This window comes from Pisolithus orientalis (assembly GCF_024613125.1).
Source record: "Pisolithus orientalis strain OTSU chromosome Unknown F5J12scaffold_53, whole genome shotgun sequence".
NCBI classification, from domain to species: Eukaryota; Fungi; Basidiomycota; class Agaricomycetes; order Boletales; family Pisolithaceae; genus Pisolithus; species Pisolithus orientalis.
This window is the reverse complement of record NW_026260834.1, coordinates 127171-149787: the sequence shown is the minus strand read 5'-3', so window position 1 is coordinate 149787 and position 22617 is coordinate 127171. Positions and strand designations below refer to the sequence as shown.

The 22617-nt window shown below is 47.3% G+C and overlaps 4 protein-coding genes across 4 annotated transcripts; 2 read left to right on the top strand and 2 right to left on the bottom strand.

The window, feature by feature from the left end:
• Positions 1-11003: 11003 nt before the first annotated feature.
• F5J12DRAFT_786298 (uncharacterized protein) lies at positions 11004-13190 on the bottom strand (the record flags this gene model as incomplete). Its single annotated transcript, XM_051743403.1, has 9 exons — positions 11004-11040; positions 11165-11420; positions 11532-11709; positions 11764-11979; positions 12041-12451; positions 12502-12700; positions 12819-13021; positions 13080-13101; positions 13123-13190. The coding sequence occupies 9 exons, from the start codon at positions 13188-13190 to the stop codon at positions 11004-11006; spliced, it is 1590 nt and encodes a 529-aa protein (XP_051595533.1).
• Positions 13191-16276: 3086 nt separating this feature from the next.
• On the top strand, positions 16277-18054 carry F5J12DRAFT_966016 (uncharacterized protein; the record flags this gene model as incomplete). Its single annotated transcript, XM_051750004.1, has 9 exons — positions 16277-16433; positions 16474-16498; positions 16586-16647; positions 16698-16822; positions 16871-16987; positions 17013-17108; positions 17158-17310; positions 17349-17483; positions 17558-18054. 9 exons carry the CDS (start codon positions 16277-16279, stop codon positions 17819-17821), a joined length of 1134 nt encoding a protein of 377 aa, XP_051595532.1. The 3' UTR covers positions 17822-18054.
• A 1131-nt stretch (positions 18055-19185) lies between these two features.
• Positions 19186-19680, top strand: F5J12DRAFT_727188 (uncharacterized protein; the record flags this gene model as incomplete). Its single annotated transcript, XM_051741783.1, has 2 exons — positions 19186-19522; positions 19574-19680. The coding sequence occupies 2 exons, from the start codon at positions 19186-19188 to the stop codon at positions 19678-19680; spliced, it is 444 nt and encodes a 147-aa protein (XP_051595531.1).
• A 324-nt stretch (positions 19681-20004) lies between these two features.
• F5J12DRAFT_929751 (uncharacterized protein) lies at positions 20005-21570 on the bottom strand (the record flags this gene model as incomplete). The annotated part of the gene is made up of 7 exons (XM_051749508.1): positions 20005-20124; positions 20182-20356; positions 20421-20463; positions 20524-20575; positions 20775-20885; positions 21091-21167; positions 21402-21570. 7 exons carry the CDS (start codon positions 21568-21570, stop codon positions 20005-20007), a joined length of 747 nt encoding a protein of 248 aa, XP_051595530.1.
• Positions 21571-22617: the final 1047 nt, after the last annotated feature.

Sequence of the window (22617 nt, the reverse complement as noted above, 5' to 3'; positions counted from 1 at the left end):
ACTTTCCTGATTTACCCGAGAGGTGCACCAAAAACATCTTGCCGCATCTATCTTATTCCTGTCGATTCTGGGCGAAGCATCTACACCGGACTGCATTTGACGTCAGGCTGGCAATGCTGGTGCACACTGTAGTTGGAAGTGAAAGGTTTCTGTTCTGGCTTGAGGCGATGAGTCTGCTTGGTTTAGTTGGAAATGCTACAGATGTTCTTGCCTGTACTGCAAAGTGGCTACAAGTGAGTATTCCATAATTTATGGGTAACATCTTCTGAGAGCTATGAAAGGGCCAAAGTGGGTCTGAGGATACATTAGCATTGGCACAAGATGGGATACAGTTCATTTGGAACTTTGGCAGTGCAATCTCACAGAGTGCAATGCATGTCTACATCTCTGCACTTCCATTTTGTCCATCAAACAGCTTGCTATCAAAAGTGCTCAAGCCAAAATTCCATTGTCTTGCAGAGGTTTTTGCAGGAGGGTTCAGGGACTGGCCTTCTGTTCAGCTGATTCTGGAGGGTCATGACAATTATGTCAGCTCAGTGGCATTCTCCCCTGATGGGAAGAGGATTGTCTCAGGCTCAAATGACAAGACTGTGAGGGTTTGGGATGCTGAGAGAGGTGTGCAGGTTGGCAGCCCTCTGGAGGGTCATACAGATTGGGTCAGATCAGTGGCATTCTCCCCTGATGGGAAGAGGATTGTCTCAGGCTCAAATGACAAAACTGTGAGGGTTTGGGATGCTGAGAGAGGTGTGCAGGTTGGCAGCCCTCTGGAGGGTCATACACGTTATGTCACATCAGTGGCATTCTCCCCTGATGGGAAGAGGATTGTCTCAGGCTCTTCTGAAAAGACTGTGAGGGTTTGGGATGCTGAGAGAGGTGTGCAGGTTGGCAGCCCTCTGGAGGGTCATACAAGTTATGTCACATCAGTGGCATTCTCCCTTGATGGGAAGAGGATTGTCTCAGGCTCTTCTGACAAGACTGTGAGGGTTTGGGATGCTGAGAGAGGTGTGCAGGTTGGCAGCCCTCTGGAGGGTCATACAGATTGGGTCACATCAGTGGCATTCTCCCCTGATAGGAAGAGGATTGTCTCAGGCTCAGATGACAAGACTGTGAGGGTTTGGGATGCTGAGAGAGGTGTGCAGGTTGGCAGCCCTCTGGAGGGTCATACAGATTTGTTCACATCAGTGGCATTCTCCCCTGATGGGAAGAGGATTGTCTCAGGCTCTTCTGACAAGACTGTGAGGGTTTGGGATGCTGAGAGAGGTGTGCAGGTTGGCAGCCCTCTGGAGGGTCATACAGATTGGGTCACATCAGTGGCATTCTCCCCTGATGGGAAGAGGATTGTCTCAGGCTCAAATGACAAGACTGTGAGGGTTTGGGATGCTGAGAGAGGTGTGCAGGTTGGCAGCCCTCTGGAGGGTCATACAGGTTATGTCAGATCAGTGGCATTCTCCCCTGATGGGAAGAGGATTGTCTTAGGCTCAGATGACAAGACTGTGAGGGTTTGGGATGCTGAGAGAGGTGTGCAGGTTGGCAGCCCTCTGGAGGGTCATACAGCTTTGGTCAGATCAGTGGCATTCTCCCCTGATGGGAAGAGGATTATCTCAGGCTCAGATGACAAGATTGTGAGGGTTTGGGATGCTGAGAGAGGTGTGCAGGTTGGCAGCCCTCTGAAGGGTCATACAGGTTATGTCACATCAGTGGCATTCTCCCCTGATGGGAAGAGGATTGTCTCAGGCTCAAATGACAAAACTGTGAGGGTTTGGGATGCTGAGAGAGGTGTGCAGGTTGGCAGCCCTCTGAAGGGTCATACAGGTTATGTCAGATCAGTGGCATTCTCCCCTGATGGGAAGAGGATTGTCTCAGGCTCAAATGACAAAACTGTGAGGGTTTGGGATGCTGAGAGAGGTGTGCAGGTTGGCAGCCCTCTGAAGGGTCATACACGTTATGTCACATCAGTGGCATTCTCCCCTGATGGGAAGAGGATTGTCTCAGGCTCTTCTGACAAAACTGTGAGGGTTTGGGATGCTGAGAGAGGTGTGCAGGTTGGCAGCCCTCTGGAGGGTCATACAGATTGGGTCACATCAGTGGCATTCTCCCCTGATAGGAAGAGGATTGTCTCAGGCTCAGATGACAAGACTGTGAGGGTTTGGGATGCTGAGAGAGGTGTGCAGGTTGGCAGCCCTCTGGAGGGTCATACACATTATGTCACATCAGTGGCATTCTCCCCTGATGGGAAGAGCATTGTCTCAGGCTCAGATGACAAGACTGTGAGGGTGTGGGATGCTGAGAGTTATGAAGAAATGCTTTGCAACCAAGACACATTTGAACCACCTGCAAACAATCCAAAGAGTGCATGTGCCTTGCCTTCCCCTGTATATGGTGAGCATTTCCCATGTCTTATGGATCTCACTTACACTGAAACCATTAAGCACATTCAATATGTTTTTCCTTCATGTCTTCTCATGCATTGCATGATGCTGGGAAACTGCTTGATTGTCTCCAGGATACACATGCCACTAGGGATGAACCTGTGAAACTTCACAATGATGGTTGGTTGAAAGGCCCTAATGGAAGGTTGCTGCTGTGGATACCTGTATCACTCAGGGTGCCCTTTTACTCTATGTGGAACACTACAGTCATCCCCATTGGGTGCTGTGTAGAATTAGATTTGAGTCAAATGGTTCATGGCACCAAGTGGCATCAATGTTTCAGGTCTATTGAGAATTAGTCTTTGCTTACTATCCATGTATATCCTTCTACTTCTCTACTGTGAACAATCAATGCTTTGGACAATTAAGATCATAGTTACATTCCTCTAAATTTTACACCAGGAAATCAATACTTGCTTACAGGGGCAAATATGATGTACAATGTTGTCATGCACTGCATGCAGAAATTCTGCATTAGTAATCTTGCCAAATAGTAACCATCCTGTATACATGTTCATAAAGCAGGATGCCATTCTGCCAGCTTCTAGGCTACTCCTAAAGTTGGTGAGAGCCTTGTCAATTCAAGTGACCATACCATTGGCTTCAGGGATTGCTCCCACTGGTACTTTTTTTACATACTCTGGCACACTGGCCATGTTGGCCCCCACATAATTCTCTTGTTTCCCACTGACTGCATCAGTAACTTGGCAATTTCTCTGAAGCTCTGAAATCATATCTGATGGTTTGATGATCTGAAGAAATTATCAGATTGCTGATGTACTATGGTTAATCACTGTACTCCCATATCAGCAACCCCCAAAAAAATTGCTAGAGGATGTCAGCTTCCTACACATATTGCAATGCTATCACAATACTTTACAGTACCCCAGAGTCCCCAGAGTGTCCCAGCCCTACAGCATTCATGCCACAGCACAGTATGGTACTGCACTACACAACATTCTAAAGTTCACTAGTCTCACAGTAATTCCATTGGAATCCACACATTTGGTAGTCCACTATACAACAAAATACTAACCTTTGGTCATCAGAACACTAACCAAACCATACAAAAATAATACTACTTATCACTTCCTGACCTAAACCTAACTTAACCTTATGCCAGTCCAACCCTAACCCGAACCTGACCTCATCTAAGTCTAATCCTAATCCATTGCTAATCTCACCCTAATCCTAATACACTGCACTTCTTCTGTCTGTATCTTGCCCATTTTTTGTGAATCATGATGAGGAAAGCATACCACTGTGATTCTGTCATCAGGGCCTGCAATTTGGCTTATGATGTCATCACAATCCAGTGACATATTGTGTGTAAAGATTCAGATTTTTCAAGTATTTTGCATTTTTTTCATGCATTTTTTCACTTCTGGAGAAGACAAGTAGAGTCCCATAATTACAAGCTACAACATTCATTATGACATCATAACTCTCTGGTCACTTCTGGTGGCAGTGCACTAGCAGCATGTTAAGTCTGAGACAGGTCAAGGGGACTGAAGACTGAAGGCTTGGGTGTGATGACCCTTAGTCTAGCTTGTGTGCTAGACTCTTGTGCAAGGGTTGAAGTCAAAGGTGAAAGCCAAGGGGGGTCAGATGTGAAAGCTGAGAGTCAACTCAAAACTAAGCCAAGGGTTCAAGGGAAGACTAATTTGATATTCAGACTGAGGACTGAGTACAGGGGTAGTGAAGACTTATGTGTATACCAAGGGCTGGGAACCTGAAGACCAGACTTGCAGTGAGGGACAAAAGCATTGCAATGTTTGTGAGGTGTGACTTGCTGCCAATGTAGCTCAGGCTATTCTGCACAAATAATCATGATACCTATACCATTGGAAAGGGGTGACTCTAGGCCTTCCAGAGCACTAAGGTTCAGTCCAAACAAAACAATACATGCTGAGATACACTGTATTGTTTCCAAAAAGTGCATTGCAATGCTTTTGTCCCTGACTGGTGAAATAGTGAAGTGACCTTTTGATGGGATTGAGGGCATGAAAGATGGGAAAATATGATTACACAATAAACCACATGATCTTCCAGATGATTTGTCAGCATGTAAACAATGACAAACATTGGACTTGTACCATTAACCCTCCCTCTTTTACCACAACTCATGAAATCATCTCTCTAGTGCACATGGTCATTTTCTGAAGGAATTCTTATCAAATACTGGTGGCCACCACAGTGCCATCAGTATAACATGCTCTCAGAACCATCAGTCCCTTAAAAAACCTGCTTTCAGTCATTCTCTGGACTGTTTCTCCCCTATGCCTGATGTGTTCTGGGACTAATCAGTACTTGGAAGGCTGAAAATGTTATGGAGGTCAATCTGGCACTTCAGAACATGATGGACAAACCAGTCCCCTCTCAACCAATGCATTTCTGGCACAGGAACACTGGTATGGAAGTTGGGGTGGGACAATCAAGCAGTTGCCCAGCATCATGTGATGCATGAGAAGACATGAAGGAAAAACATATTGAATGTGCTTAATAGTTTCAGTGTAAGTGAGATCCATAAGACATGGGAAGTGCTCACCATATGCAGGGGAAGGCAAGGCTCATGCACTCTTTGGATTGTTTGCAGGTGGTTCAAATGTGTCTTGGTTGCAAAGCATTTCTTCATAACTCTCAGCATCCCACACCCTCACAGTCTTGTCTCCTGAGCCTGAGACAATGCTCTTCCCATCAGGGGAGAATGCCACTGATCTGACCCAATCTGTATGACCCTCCAGAGGGCTGCCAACCTGCACACCTCTCTCAGCATCCCAAACCCTCACAGTCTTGTCAGAAGAGCCTGAGACAATCCTCTTCCCATCAGGGGAGAATGCCACTGATCTGACTGAATCTGTATGACCCTCCAGAATCAGCTGAACAGAAGGCCAGTCCCTGAACCCTCCTGCAAAAACCTCTGCAAGACAATGGAATTTTGGCTTGAGCACTTTTGATAGCAAGCTGTTTGATGGACAAAATGGAAGTGCAGAGATGTAGACATGCATTGCACTCTGTGAGATTGCATTGCCAAAGTTCCAAATGAACTGTATCCCATCTTGTGCCAATGCTAATGTATCCTCAGACCCACTTTGGCCCTTTCATAGGTCTCAGAAGATGTTACCCATAAATTATGGAATACTCACTTGTAGCCACTTTGCAGTACAGGCAAGAACATCTGCAGCATTCCCAACTATACCAAGCAGACTCATCGCCTCAAGCCAGAACAGAAGCCTTTCACTTCCAACCACAGTGTGCACCAGTGTTGCCAGCCTAGAGTCAAATGCAGAGCATGTAGACAACCTTTTTGGTGTCCATGTTGTAGACTTCTTCATTTACCATGAGGTATATCTGGACTGAGTACAGCCAGCTCTCACCATTAAAGTCAGATGGGGCACCAATCTTCAATTTGGTGGCTTTGACAGTAGTAGTGCCAGTCATTGCCTTCAACAATGAACCAGACAACTTCCTTGCCATGTGCAAATCCATTATTGCCTCAGCCAATCTCATCTCTGTACAGCAACCTGGTCAGTAGTCAAGCTCTTCTCACAGTCATGATTCCCCACCCCATCCCTGTCTCATCAGTACGATGTTCTTCAGCAATGAAGGAGCCCCAGAATTTCAGGTCAACTTGCACCCTTCTTCCTACCTAATCAATGAAGAACATGAGGAGGGTGCCAATGAAGAAGACCAATGTGCCTTAGCAAGAGCTTATGCTCGGGTAGAAGAATTGAAGAACAATATCAAGAAGAAGAAGAAGAAGAAGAAGAAGAAGAAGAAGAAGAAGAAGAAGAAGAATGCTTGTTTTGATGGTGTAGAAATTCCAGCTTGCCACCAGCAAACCCCAGTGACTGCTCCTGCACCTGCTGGCATGCCAGCTGCCTCTGAGACAGTCATTAATTCCACACCAACCAATTATGTCCCTTCTACAGAGATCCCAGCCATTACTAAAACTCTGGTCATCTCCAATCCCACAGATCTCCAGAAATCCAAACCTATGACAAATTCTGCACCCCAATTTCATTATCAGAGCAGTTTCAACAAAGCAGTGGCTACCAAATGACTTGTAAACCAGGTCTTAGATGCCAAGATGGAAATTTCCACCAAAGACCTCTTAGCCATCAGCCTGGAGATTCACAAGCAGGTCAGAGAGCTGGCTGTGATGAAGAAGATAACAATTGGGAGTTTAGAAATGGCATCAGAAGCTACTGCCTCTGCTACCTGGGTGTCCTATGAACAGTATTAGGTCAGAGGCACAGAAGGGAAGTGTGTAGGCCTCGCTACTGTGCCATTACATGCCATCAATAGCATCCTAATGGACAAACTCCATGTCAAGTGTATCCTAGACAGTGGTTGCCAAGTGGTAGCCTTATATCAAGAATTATGGGAAGCTCTAGGGGCTCCTCTTTGTTCTGACATGAGCATGACCCTCGAAGCTGCTAACCAGTCTAGAGAGAGTACTCTAGGAGTCATAGAGAACACTTCCTTGTGCATAGGGAATGTTGAAGCCCATCTCCAGGTTCAAGTCATTGATTGTGCTCCATTTGACCTACTTTTTGGACAACCCTTCTTCTGCCTACTCACTAGTATCCTTCAGGATTTCCCTGATGGAGAACAGTCTCTAGAGATTTGTGACCCTAACAAGGGCAGACAGGTATTAATTCTGATGTGCCCTCAAACAGACTACAACTTCTTCCATGATTTGTAAATTCTGAAGACAAAGAAGACTACTTTGCATGCAAGGAAATGCATTGCCATATGAAACAGCCTGAGCAGGGTTTTTAGTGTTGGTCAATGACTCATTTGGATTGCAAGGAGGCCATGATAATCTTTTCTCCATGTGTTCTCTCTATGTTTCTGATCCTCCTTTATTACCTTCAAAGACTACTACCCTTTCACCTACAGACACTTTTGAAAATTCCACTGCAGCATTTATCTACAATCTACAAAGTAACAGTATGCCCCCTGTTGATCCATTCAATGTTAGTTCTGTTTCTTCAAATGACCCCTTCTTATTTTCCACTGGCAGTACCATTTCACCACTAACAATTTCAGCTTTATGTTCTACTTACCAGTTTGATCCAATTCTTCATGTTTTAAAGTACAAACCTGTAGCAAAGAAGGTCAGGCCCATACCAATGTTGATGCCTGTGGAATTCCAGGTAGAGTGTTGGGAGGCTGAAGATCCTCTCACAGATTTGCCTGTATTACCTGCTCACCCTCCTCCATTCATGCCAGGTTCCAGGTTTACCCAGGAAAGAGCTGACAAGCTTGATCTGGACCCTTCAAAGTTCCTCTTGCCTGTGGAGTTAAATCTGGTATGATGGCTGGTCAAGACACATGAGGCCGCCTTTGCTTGGGATGCCTCAGAAAGAGGAACCTTTTGAGAAGATATGTTTCTGCCCTTGAAGATACCTATGCTAGCCCACAAGCCTTGGGTCAAGCAGAATATCCCCATACCCCCAGCCATTTTTTGCAATGTTGTCAACATAATCAAAGAAAAGATTTCTGCAGGTGTTATGAGCTGTCTACTTCATCCTTTTGCTCAAAATGGTTCTGTGTAGTCAAGAAGGATGGAAAATCTCTCCATCTTGTCCATGACTTACAACCTTTAAATGCAGTATCTATACAGGATTCAGCCATTCCCCCTTTCATTGACTCAATTGCAGAAGCTTTTGCCTGCCATTCTGTCTATGGAATTTTAGATCTTATGGTCAGATATGATCATTGCACCATCCATGATGAATACCATGACCTTACCACTTTCCAAACCCCTATCAGTACTCTACAACTCACTAAGCTACCTATGGGCTACATGAATGCTGTCCAGATTTTCCATGGAGACCTCTGTTGGATATCGAAGGATGAAATTCCAGAAGTTACCATCCTGTTCATTGATGACTGCCCAATCAAGGGCCCCAAATCTCATTACCAAAATTCCAATGGTACCTACCAGACAATCATACAAAACCCCAGGATCAGACATTTCATCTGGGGACATCTGCAGAACATCAACTGCATCTTACATCATCTGTGTCATGCAGGAGCTACCATCTCAGCAAAGAAATGCATCATTGCTGCACCATCTATCATAGTGGTTGGGCATAAGGTGTCATCTGAGGGGAGAATTCTGGACAAAGCTAAAGTCCAAAAGATTAAAGACTGGCCCTACTGCACAAATGTTACTGAAGTGCACAGATTTTTAGGTCTTTGTTTGTATTGCAGGATCTTTATCAAAGACTTTGCTAAACACACATGTCCCCTCATTGAGCTGACCAAGAAAGATGTCCCCTTCAAATTCTGCAATGAACACAGAGAAGCCATGGAATATCTATGCCAGGCTATTGTCTTGTCTCCTGCACTATGTACTATTGACTACAATTCCAAAAGGAGGGTCATTCTAGCAGTCAACACTTTGAATATTGCTGTAGGATACCTCCTCATGCAGGAGGGGGAAGATGAAAAATGTTACCCTGCAAGGTTTGGCTCAATAACTCTCAATGACTGCAAGTGCCACTACAGCCAAGCTAAACTCAAGCTCTTTGGTCTTTTCTGCGCCTTACACAATGTCAGACTACACATCTTTGGTGTGTGGAATTTAGTTGTCAAGGTTGACACACAGTATATCAAGGGGATGATTAACAATCCTGATTTACAGCCCAATGCAACCATCAATTGCTGGATTGCCAGAATCCTTCTATTTGACTTCAAGCTCATACATGTCCCAGCACACAAACATGCAGTGCCAGATGGACTGTCAAGGAGGCCCAAAGCAGAAGAAGATGAGGATGGGGAAGGGGACTATGAGGATTGGATAGATGAGTGTGGAGCTTTTGCTGTCAAACTCTTGAATCATAGGGAGGCCCATTTTGAGTCTCAGCCTTACCCTTCAGAAATTCCAAGTACCCTGTCAGACTCACCCTCTGCCATACCACAGAGTCTAGGCATTTTCCTCCCTGAACAATCTCCACTGCATAACTATGAAATGGAAATTCCACAATCAGAGAAAGCAATCCAGAGAGAGGAGAGGTTAAAAGTGGTGGAGTTTTTGGAGACAAAGAAGATGCCAGAAGGATTGGAGGAAGGAGAATTGGAGAGCCTAGTATGTCTCGCCTTGCAGTATTTTGTTAAAGGAGGAGAGCTGTGGAGAACAGAGCCTCAAGGATGTCACCAACTAGTAGTCACCCCACACAAATGCCTTGGAATTCTTCATCAGGCTCATGACAAGCTAGGGCACAGGGGTATCTTCTCAACCTGCATGTGTTTTCTGACTCATTTCTGGTGGCCTATGTTAGAGCAGGATGTCTGCTGGTATGTCAAGTCATGTCATGAATGCCAAATCTGCTGTTTGGATCATGTACATATTCTGCCAGTCATTGCCATTCCAGAACCCCTATTCTACAAAGCATACATGGACATGTTCTTAATGCTGAAGTCAAACAGGTTTCACTATGTCACCCAAGCTTGCTGTTCACTCACTAGCTATCCAGAGTGGGCTATGCTTCACACAGAAACTGGTAAATCCATCAGAAAATTCATCTTCAAACAGATCTTGTGCTGCTGGGGTGCAGTCATGGAGATCATTACAGATAATGGCAGACCCTATGTCCTTGCCCTCAACTGGCTTTCCAAGACCTTCGGAATTCACCACATATGTATCTCCCCCTATAACTCACAAGCTAATGGAGTTGTTGAGTGACAGCATTTTGATTTGAGGGAGGCATTGGTGAAAAGTTGTGGAGGAGAGGCATCAAAGTGGTCAGAAGTCACTCCTGCAGTATTCTGGGCAGAGAGGGTTACAATTCACAAGGCAACTGGGTTTTCTCCATTCTACATGGCTCACAGCATCAAACCTAGACTCCCTTTTGACCTCACTGAGGCAACATTCTTAGCCCCTTTCGAGGCAGAATTTTTCTTGATGACAGAACTCATCACTCACCATGCTTGCCAACTTCAGAAATGTCCAGAAGACCTCACCCACATTCACAACCTAGTGCTTAAATCCCACTTCGCCTCTGTCAAAGATTTTGTCACTCACTTCAAACATACAATCAAAGACTTCAACTTTGAACCAGGGTCACTCATCCTTGTGCAGAATTCATGTATCAAGCAAGAGCTCAATCACAAGACCAAACTGCAGTACCTAGGCCCAATGATTGTCATCCATCACACCAAAGGAGGCTCATACATCCTGGCAGAATTAGATGGTGCCATGTCCAAATTCCATTTTGCTGCCTTCCATCTTTACCCCTATTTCCCACAGAACACCTCTCATATTGAAGTCATGCAGTTGCCTGGAAGACAATTCACTACCAGACCCCACACTCACTGGCATCCCTGAGGATGAGTCAGATGAGTAGCATATCTCTCTCTACCCTTTTTGTTTCTTTTCTTTTCTCTCTCTTTTTCTGTCTTTCTTTCTGCTTATATATATATCCATCTTCATCTCATATAAAGCAAAATCATCTCTGCTCACAAGAAAACAGTCATCAGCTATAAAATAAAAAATAAAATAAAAATCCACTCATCTCTCTCTTGTCTCTTGCTGATTCATTCTCTTTTCCTGCTCCTTACTTAATGATAATTCTGTTCAAAATACCCAAAGACACATCTAGAACAATTCTGCAGTCTGTTTATGCTACTGTACACATACTTACATATCCTTGAGCTGATCCTTCACCCTCTTCAGCTCCTCATGTCACCCCTGAACTGCACCAATCTGCTGCTCTACTCACATAGCCAACAGCCCCAGCATCTGATGGATCTGGGTCAGCTCAAACTCTTCATCATCTGCCCTGTTCTCCAGAAGTTGAATGCACTCAGCAAGAGCCTTGCATGTAGTTGTATCACCTGGGTTTGCAACCAGCAGAGTCCCTTCTACTGGGGGAACTTTGGACAGGTCCTGCACACTGATGTCAGGTGTGGGTGGATCATCCAATAATCCAGTCAGTCTACCAAAGAGTCTACTGTTGCCAAGATCTCCCAGATTGTCTATAGGTGGCAGAGTTGGCTCAGGGTGAGGTCAAGGTGCAGGGGTTGCTGATGGAAGGAAAAGAGGTGGTTGAGGTGTGGGAGGAGGCATGTTCAAGGTCAAAGGAGGACTAGCATGAGATGTTGGGTGCCCAGGAGTCAGTTTGAAGTTTTGCCTAGGGGGTGGTTTGCAAGCAGGGATCCGAAGTTTCAGCCCAGTCATTGCTGGAGTCTTAGTCATCACTGTCACTGACTTGGTCCATTTGTGTGATGGCCCAGCAGCCATCTCTCCACTACCAGCATTCTTGTGCTGTGTTACAGTTCAGTGCCCTTGTTCTTCATGTCATGATCAGCTTGTACTCACCTTCCTACCCACTCTGAGTGACCTGCTGCACTTCTGTTTGGCCTGCCTGCATTGCTTGCACAACTCCCCAGGTAGCCCTTCACACTCTGCATCTGCCTTTGTGCACTCCCTGCATGGAAGGTTGGCTTTGGGTGCCAGAGCACCAGTTTTCAATGGGTCTGGGTTAGGTGGGTGGTTGCCTTTGTCATTCCCCAGCTCATCAACTTCATCTGTGGCCTGTGGAGTTTTTCTGAATGTTAGCCATCACACTCAGAGTCTCCTGGAGGGTAGGACATACCTTTTCCTTACCCTTCCCCTTGCCTGTACTATCCATCTGTTGCCTCCCTTGTCCTCCAGTCCCCCTCAAAGACTCCCCTGCTCCAGTGTTGCTGGGCATGCAGCCTTGACCTTCACCTATTGCCATTGCTGCCTGTCTGTGCATGCACATAGAAGGTTCTCTTGTCAACCTCTCTGCCTCAAGCTGCACCCTCAACTCTACTCTCTCCTGGTAGTCTTCAAAGATGTCATTGATGTGGATCCATCTCTGCTCCACTGGGTGCTGGAGGTCAGCAATGGCAATGGCACCCAGGACCAGAAGGTTTTGGCACATTGCAGATTCCTTGGTGTAGTCATGCATGCACTCATTGTGAACCTTTGATATGGAAATTCCATTGTCATTGATGTATCTCCACCATGAGCAAATGCTGGCCTGCAGAACTCTGTCAACATGTGACACACTACTGTGGAAGGTTTACTCACCCATGTCTTGTCCCAGTCCTCTACCCATGCATAGATGGTCTCCAAACTCTCCTCTGGCTGTGGCACCACCTCAATCAGGTCCCAGACATGCCCTAGGGCTACAGTGAGTGCCATGGTCACCTGGTCCCTCATGCTGAACATGGGGTGCACATCATTGATGGAGTAAGCTTGCATGGTAGTTGGCAAAGGAAGCAAGAATCTGAGAGTGGGATGGTGGGGTAGCAAGGATAAGTCTGATGATGAGACAGTTTCTGGGTGAGTTTTTTTTCTGCAGGGTTGTTGCTGACACATTATCTGTGTGCAGCATTGTTGCTCACACAAGGCACATGGCTGAACACAAGCCATCTTTGTTTACATCACCTGCCAGATCTCCACCACCCTTCTGTTGTGACTCAATGACCTCTGACCAAGGATGGTCAGCATTCAAAGACCCTGGGAGGTGTAGGGAGTGGTATACTCCCTGAGGCTGAAATAGGGATGCCAACACCAAAATTCCACTGTTACCAAAGTTGACCCCTATCTGAGTTCCATGTCTGTCATCTTCAGAATTATTGCATCAGCCTCATGCACTGCCTCACCTGTTGAACCTTCAGAGCTCCCCTGTCCATCAATAACACACACCAGTCATCATCCTGGAATTCCATGTCAACATCAACCTGACATATGTCTATCTGGAATTCCACACTCATGTCACCTCATCCTTTGCCTTGCCATGTAACCAGGAAATCACACAGATCACCAGTAATAAACTCCAGTTACCCCTCTCATTCCTTTCCCATGAATCTTTCTCCACAATGCAAGAACCCCTTTGCATCTACAGCCTCTATCCTTGGTGTACAGTACTCTATGGTACACAGTATGCTTTTTTGTTGAAAGATACCCATCTTTCCCTTTTGTTTCTCTCAGTTACTGCTTTTCAGTTTGTTTTCACATGATTCTGTAGTGGGTTGACATCTGTCACATCTCCCTTTATTTTTCAGAAATTTTACTTCACCCACCCCATATTATCCCAATCAGTACCTTACTCTCCATGTACTATATAATTCTGCCTCAGTGACAGAAAAATACCACCCATCTTTTGGAGTTGCTATCCAAGTCATTCATGTGTCTAAGTATTCAAAGTGTCTGCTGCATCCTCTGTGTCTACTGTGTCATCTGCATTTCTAGCATCAATCTGTGCCTACTGGGTCTTTTGTGTCCTCCACATATCTGTGTCTTGCCTTCATGTCTCATGAGTCACTTGGAATTACTTCCTCATGCCAAGATCATCACTCAGAATTACTTCCTTGTGCCAAGATCATCACTCAGAATTTCATAAACAAGTCTATTCAGACCCAAATCATCTACAACACTGTGGAATTAAATTCTGCACCCTACATTCAACTTCCTGATCAACTCTACCATTGAATTCCACCCCTTGGGTCAAGCCTAGGGATTACCCTACAGCTTTCCCCCTAATCACATGCTACCCAGAGGTAGTGTCCCACAATGCTGGCAAAACCCCTGTCTGTAGTGGGCTTTGAATGAACAGATGATGCCAGTGTCATTTGGTTGGACATGTGAGGTAAGATTTGGATGGAAGGACTCAAGCTGAATGTGTCATGGTTTGTAGGTGATCAAGTGACTGCTAAAGTTGTCCACATAGAGGCACACATAACACTTTTCATTACCCATTTTCCTATTGAACATCTTCACCCACCTGAGATGTGGTTGGTATGAGTTTAGTGGGGCTGACAAGTTTAGATTTGTGCTTACTCCTCAAATAAATCTGCAGTTCATCCATGCTTTTTGATTGTTATGGTAGTAGAATCCATACTGCTGTGGTGTCTTGTTTACAAAGCAGTGTGGCTTCTTTGACCACCCAATGTAGAACAGTGGCATCTTCTCGCTCCCATCTGCATTTGTGGCAAGCCCAAGTGTAATTTGGAATTTTTCCTTTTTCTTCCCTTTCATTTGTCTTGTTGCAAGTCCACGATCAGGAGGAGCACTACCCATTGTCAAAAGGTGAGTGCACTTGTGAAAATCTGGTTGTGTGACACTCACAATGCAAACAGACTTATTTCATCGAAATTCCACTGGTCCTTGAGTGGAAATGTTGCTAGGACCTTCTGCACACAAGCCCTTTCACTGTCCACTGTACTTGGATCAATGGATCCAGCTTCTCCATGTTGCCAGTATTCCTTGATCTTGTATGCCTTGCAGAAAGGTGCAATCCACCCTTCACCATGAAGGCACTTTTCATTTGGAACAGTCGAACTCATCCTTGAACTGTTTCCACTTCTCTTGCAGCATTGGGCCATTCACCACCTCCCCCTTTTCTTCCATGTGCTTGATCCACTTGAAGAGTGCTTTCTTGACCTCTGGACTTGTGACTGCACAAGGGCATTTCCTCAAAAGTGCATCTGGATGGCTTTGTACTCATGCTTCCAGCTGCTCCCTTTCCTTTAGTTTTCAGGAAAGAGTTGCCTGAGTGAACTTCAAAACACCCTCCACTCATGAGCTGAAGTATGAAACAACTTGGTCTTGGGGTAGGTCTGGGTGCTTGTCAATGTATGCAAAGACTGTTAGCCAATCATTAAGAGTGAGATTTTCATGTCTTTTTGGCTTTGCCAAGATGGCTGATGTGGCAGGAGTGCTTTTGGTTGGCTGTTCCCTTGGTTGCTGATTGTAGGGAGCTGGCTTTGGCCATGGTCTATGCTCCCCAAGCTCAGCTGGCATGGTGGTCTGTAGTGAACACAGTTTTTTTTTTTCACTTCTGTACCCTATTTGTGCTAGTGCAGGCTAGTGGTGAGCTCCAATCTGCCATGTGGCAAGTCACCCTAACAAATTCCATATGCTCATCACTGCTAACAGGGTATCTCATACTGTATGAAAGTAGTTTGTGGGCTATATATTTTACATTATACAAAAATACTGCATTTTCCCTGCATACCACAGTGGGAATTGCCTAAAGTCCATATGTTATGAGAATTATACATTATGACCAGATACATTATGAAAAAGTGTACTGTACAGTGAAAATGGTGAGGCTTGCTGTAGTCATGTCACGTTGTCTTCGACATTCCCGCACTTTCGTGTGCTCACACCGTACTCTCCCCCTGCTACCACCTTTTGTACCGGTACATCAAACACCGATATATACCTTGCTCAAGCAAGCGGTGAAACTACACCTGAAGTCAATGCTATTCGTGCAGCATCCACCCGAGTTCAGGTGAAAGACGGCACCCCGATGTCAACACTTCGACAGACTCCAGGCCGAACTCAATCGCGAAGCAGCACTTCCTTCTACGAAGAGTTGAATTTTGTTTGAGAGCAGAGTACACGGTCATGATGCAATGGTGACTGCGAGGTCTTTATTCCCTGAACTTAGGGAACAACTGGCACGCGATGCGCCAAGCACAACATCTATATACTGTAGTACGATGCCCTGCAACGCCTATCCTCGCAATCCACTACTACCACGGGAAAGCTACTGGTAAGGGTGTTACCCCCGTTCACCGCGTCTGAAATAGTCATGTGAGTGTTCCGTTCTGTGTACTCGTCTACATGGGGAAATTCATATGTATGGCCAAAAAATACAGACAAATAATTCCCTTGGATTGACGCTGCAGAGTTTGTTTGAGTACGTCCTTGTTGCCGTCAGATCTCATAAAATCGAGAGTCATCGAGAAATGCATTGCTCGCCTCTCTGAGTTCGCTGTATCTCACTCCAACTCTATCACCTTCCCCTCCCCACCCTCATCTCCGTCGCTCGAACTCGTCTTTGAATTTGCAAATGGAAAGAGTCAACAAGAATGTCGATATTATTTTGTCGATACCAGGAAGAGACTCCTCTGTTGGGCGCACGATCGGGTGCCAGAAAAGCTTGAGGGGTGTCAAGAAACAGAGCCATGACGTAGGCACGATATCTTACGGATTCGAAACCAGCTCGCGTATGTGGTGTTGTGCGACGTCCGACGATTGTGATTACAGAGACAGCGCTCGAGATGCAGTATTGGTGCGGGCAGGAGTTTTAGGGCGTCGCACGCTGGGAGCCGACTTTTGAGTTTGGAAAAGGGCGCATTATGAACTGTACCCGCACAAGCGAACATTCTATGCCGCCGTCTATCGGGGAGTTGTATGGCTTGGTCATTCACGCTAACGCTGGTGAGCACTTCACCGTCCCACGCGATCGAATGGCGCCAATCAGATCTCAGAATCAATCGTTTCCGATACATCTCTCGCGCCGTTCGAGAGCGCAGAACTGTCCAGAATGATTGATATCGTGCGCGTTCTTCAAGGTCTGTTCTCTATCATTCTCGCCGGGCTCTTGGTTGATCGGGTGCTTTTCTTGCACTTTTCTCGTTGGCGGGCCTGAATAACAATACAGTTTAACGCGATAAAACAGACCTCAACCTTCCTTGTCGCATTCCTCTATCTTGTGTATCTACTTCTCAACCTACCTTCCTACACTCGCAACGACGACACCTGGAACCGAAGAGTCGTAGTGAGCAGGACATAAGTGGTTGGAGGGAAAGGGAGGGAAGCGCCATTATGAACATAAGGAGGGGCAGCGTGGAGACGGCAGAGCCAGGGATTTCGGTCACAGGAAGGAGACAGGGCTCCACGTGAGTACCTCTCGGAAGGGAGGATAGAAAGACGGTCTCGTTCGCGAAGACTGGGGAGGAGGCGGAGGCTCGTGTGGAGATGACCACTGCGTTTGAGACTAAAGGTGGTGTTCAGGACTTGCAACCATCGGAGCCTCAGATGACAAAGATAGCTTGGGGACGCTTCGATGATTTTGATATCGTCACTTTCATTAGGATCGCCGTAGACAAGACCTACCAATGTCCATGGGTCGTACATAGAGGAGTGATGTGACCAGTCGTTTCGATGGCGTCATCACACCCTTACATCACCACAAAGAGGGTCAGCTTCGCGGTGCTTTTGACGATGCTAAGTTCGGTGCCGTCGCTGAGATCGAGCTTCTGGGCAGCAAGTATGTACATACGCACGCGTGTTTTCAATCTCGCCGCTGAGATATAGACACTGATAGCTGGCGATCTTGGCTTCGAAGTCGAGCGCGCTTGTACACACACGCATGCGTGGCACATCGCGCGACACAGCTATAGACAGGTTGGATCGAGAACAGAGGCAAGACCTTCTATTGTCCTGGCTACTTACAGAACGCATCAAATGGGTTCACGGATGCAAAATTGATAAGGGTTCGTTGTTTCCCTATGTGGAAGTCAACGAGCGCCTCAAAAACTCACAGCACCCACCGGACACTGCCAGTTCTCCCGCTACCATCCCCGGCCTGGTACTCACCATGGTCCTTTAATCGATTGTTTCGTCGCCACACTACCGCTGTTGGTCATTGACGTGAGCGATGCGACTTTGTCTTGTAATTGACCTCGACACTGCGGAGCGTCCCTGCATATGGAGTGTATGCGAACGTCAGCTGCCGGTGTGCATGGGTGCTCGGACACGTCGTTCCCTGCAGTAAATAGGATGGGCGAGCGTAAGAAGGTACTCGATCACGTCCGCACTGACTGCCAGTACCTGACGTTCGAGGTGGGTGTTTCCTGCTTGAAAGCTGAGTTCTCTTCCCCGCTGACGATGTTGCTCCCGCAGACCTAGCTTCTTGATGCCGTCGCTGAGGATGTGTACGATCATCTGCACATGTGGCTCTTGTAAGCCATCGTCGTAGTGTTTCTAACTGTGCTGTGGCCATCAAATGAGCTACTGTAACTCTACAGGGGTACGTCTGTCCAAGTGTCCGAGAGCATGCGACAAGAGGATGTTAACGGATTTCTCCCTGACTCGGAAATTCTAGAACGAGTCGTACTAATCTTGACCAGAGCGATCGGATGTTGGCCACCATACATAAACAAACTTAACTTCAACGTTCCCCCTCTACAACATCTCTTGGTTCCGAGGTGTTTCTCGGTTTACTCCCACTCTCTTCTACCCTGTAATCTTAACACTATGTATTCGTATTCTGCATCGTACGCAACAGCGGAAGAACGCACTGTTCATGGTGGGTACGACAAGGTGGCTGACAAGTCCCAGTCAGACATCGACTCCCCGTTTGAGTTATCGTTGTCCCCTGCTACCCACCCCTGGCTGGCAGGCGTGCATCTTGATGGAGAAGTCGCAGGCCTTCGTTCCACCCCGCGTGTACTGCTGGATCAGCCAAGCCACCCACCCTGGGTCCTGCACGCTATAGGGGGAGACCCTGAGCTTGCCCAACCCACGGACTTCAACATAACGGCAGAGACCCCTTCTGTTGGTCACCACTGGGAGCTTGCGGCTGCCCTGTCTTCCCTCATCGCTAGTCACCCTTCAGGAGGTACGGGTCCCGGCGTCAGTCCCAGCGTCCCTTCACCGATTTCCCCAGATACTTTTAACCCCCTTTTGCCGGCAATGATTTATCCCGGCATGTTGCCCGCCGAAACTGCACATACTCCTCTGTTTACTCTGACACCCGGACCATCCGAACCGACCCCGACCACACAGGCGCAGAACCTATCCAACCCGTTCACCCCGTACAGAACCGAATGCTCTTTTCCGTTTTCCCAAGATGCGTTTTGCCTCCCCTTCCTGGAAATGGTACCTAATACCAGCTTGTTGCCCGCCGCGACCGCATATACTCATCCGTTCACACCGACACCTGGAGTGTCCCAACCGACGCCAACCACACAGATGCAGAACCCGTTACCTGATCCCACCGTATTTCCCGCCGCACCGTCCTACACTTATCCACCCACACCAACGCCTGGACCATCCCAGCCGATATCGACCATACAGACGCAGCACCCGCTCACCCCGCCCACACCATCCACTCCATGCAGTGTTAGAAGAAGAACGCGTGGACGGCAAGCACCAGTCTCACCTGATGGGAAAGCAGTCAAATACCGATCCAAGAACGGAGAGCTTAAAGACAGGCCGTTTATCTGTCCCGTTGCTGCTTGTGCGGTGACATTTAGTCGTAACGAGCATTTAAAGAGGCACATCAAGTGCGTGCATTCAGATGACGAAGGTGCGCACACTCGTTCCATTTGTGAGGTCTCGCTAAGGGGGGTACTTGGAGGTTGGGTTTGCCAGTATGGCGAGTCGTGCATGAAGACCTTCACTAGGAAGGATAACTATCGACAGCACGTGCGGAAGGACCACCCAAATCAAATTTGGGTGAACTGAACATGAAACGGCGGTCACGTCGACAAGGGCTTCAAATCGTGGGGGGAGTAGGGGGGGATTTTTCGAGGCTAGCATCTATCCAATCAGTAATTTCTCAACGATCTCTTCACGCACAAACGCGTGCTCAATTTAAGTAATCTACGCACGAAATTTCCTTACGCACCTGATTGTTACACTTAGTGTAGTCATAACCTCCTGCGCCATTTAGTATGTTGTAGTATACACACCTGCAGTGTTTCTCTCGTATATTCTAGAGACTGGACGTGGTTCTTGGAAAGTGGAGTATCCTTTCACTAATACGACGTTGAGGGCGAATAGGTGTGGTCAGCGAACCAACCTAATTTTGGACTCCGCAAACCGCGAAAAGTCCTGCCCAGCACTCAGGACATTGCACAGACCACCAGCCTGGCCCTCCAGCTCGGTCATTGGCTTGTCCAAATAATACTATCGTCAGACTACATAGCAGCGAACCTAACTCGGTTACCCCCCCTAGATTTGTACCTGAACGGTCTGCGGAGGGCTGGGTGTCCGTACACGACTACTTAAAAACCACCACGCGCGGTACTGGTCCGCCGGGCAACAGCGCTTGTGATGTCCATACTGGCCGTCCTGTAGCGCGATGGCGACATTGTCATAGCTCCGTGACAGCCGGGAGAGGTGTGAAAGCAGCTCACGGCTGAGCGACGCGCAATAACGTAGGTACGTAATATTCAAGTTTCATTGAGCACTTTACTGCACACCTTTTTATGTAACAACGTTGAAAACATGTCGTTGTATCAGCACCTACCATATGTCAGAGCAGGACACGGTCAATTGACATGAGACTACCATTACCGCGCGTACTCTGATCAATATTCTCCAGTTTCCACGGCTCCGTACGAAGACCAAGGCGGCACTTTACACCGGTATCCATTAGAGAATGGAGGCCAGCCAGACGAGATTCTCAACCTCACGCACGCCTGTCATGCATACGGTAGAGGATGGTGAGTGGTAAGCACAACAGCAAACTGAGAACAACCACATACCTTACATGCACGTTCGAAATCAGCCAGCGGATGTCATAACAAAAAGCAGAATGCCGTACTAGTACATACGGACTCCCGCAAATAAGCGTCTTCAGATCCGCCCCATTGCCAAATCTCCCCCTCCGATACACCTCCAAACCCTTCGCAGACCGTGGTGCCACGGACTTTGGCGCAGACCACCTAGCTGCGGGTGATCGATCGATCGATCGTTGCCTTTGATTTTGGTGCATACTCATCAATACTCAGCATCGACAATTTCTCCAGTATTTGTTTATGGACAACAATTCAAATATCCTCGGTTCGGCATCTTGGACAATGGATCAGCTCGTAGGTGAGCCAAACCAAGGTCCAGAGTACGCACAAACACCCATAATTGCCCCCTCACCTGGCACTCCTGTGCGCAAACGCGCTCAATTTGTGTGGCTGCTCGGACGTACGTAGTGACTTCGTGAACGGCAGACCCTGAAGCCGTTCGCGTTCGTTCACGACAAGTAGCTGGTCAGAAACTGGGTCGATGACGCGTCCGGCTCAGCAACCGATCCCTTGGTGTAGCTGAAATCTGCACCTCTTTGGGTATCCGATCACTCTTGACGCGTCCCACCGACAGACTGCAGACCTGTATGCTCCCCCGCTATCAAGATTCGGCGCTATTCCCTACACGTGTAACCCATATATTTGTCTGCGACGTGCACGCACGGGATATGGGTTCGTTACCAGAACTGTCCACGTCTGTAGACCGGGAAAATACGGATGCGAACATTTGCAATTGAAGGCGGCTGATAGTCGCAGGTAGGCAACACCAAGTTCCAGCGGATGCTGACAGATACGTCGCATTTGGCTTTTGGGTTGCCTCGAACATCGTCATCACTATCGTACCAGCGAACGAATAAAGGAACAATTTCTGGGGAGAGACGAACGTCAAGGAGGAAACAGCGGTCAGGACTAGCCGAGAGCGCGTTGTGCGTACATATAGGACTAGTAACAACTCGCTGATCAATTACATGTTGACCATGGGTACCATACGGAACGTTCCCTATTATGAAATTCGGATGAATGAAATGCACTCCATGTGCATTGAAATTAAAATTCTTTCTCTCAAAGGAGAAAGGAAGCAGGGTTAGTGCCAAGTCTCCTTATTGACGGAACCTGAAGGGTCGGTTTGGCTACGCTTGGGTCGTTGGCACCAGTGAACGTACCTACCACAGCCCTCGATCCCCCTTAAGGATGTAAATGGAAAAACTCATTCGTTTCGCTGAGTGCGTATACACGTCATCGGGTCGCTGATAAAGGGGGCGACCTACTTACCTCGGAGCTGGTAGAAACCAAGAATAAGATCCGGTTACGGTGGCCACTAATGCACACGAACACCTCGCCGGTCACAACTGACCCTACCAGGACGTGGAAGAAGGAAGTGCACGGGGCATCGGATGTAGTGGTGTGACATCGTTGTCGGGACGTCGTGGTTTCGGGGATGGCGCTCTTCTCCGGAAAGGAGCATCAGAGAAAGCATTAGCATTAGTGACATGGAGGTCTCCCAGGAAGCCGTCACCTGCAAGGCATATGCAGTCGTCGGTGGCGATATGAAATGTATACATTCTGTAGAAGCTAATTGTTCTTTCCGAGGAAATTACCTGCGAACCACACGTGGCTGTCGCCAACCCCATGCGTTCTGGCGATCATTACCTACCAGGAACAGAGCGGACGATGCGTCTGGCCCTCCACTTACACTGAATTCAAGGTCGTGCTGGCAACTGATCAGCGACTCGACCCGTCGTTGACCTGGCAAGACCTCTGTGGGTCATGTGACGTCACACAGATGTCCAGTGCAGGTGTATAAAACAGACTCCCAGCCAGCCAGCTTTGCTTGTCATGCAGGAGGATGATTGCCGTCCTTCGCTCGAGTGCCATTCTC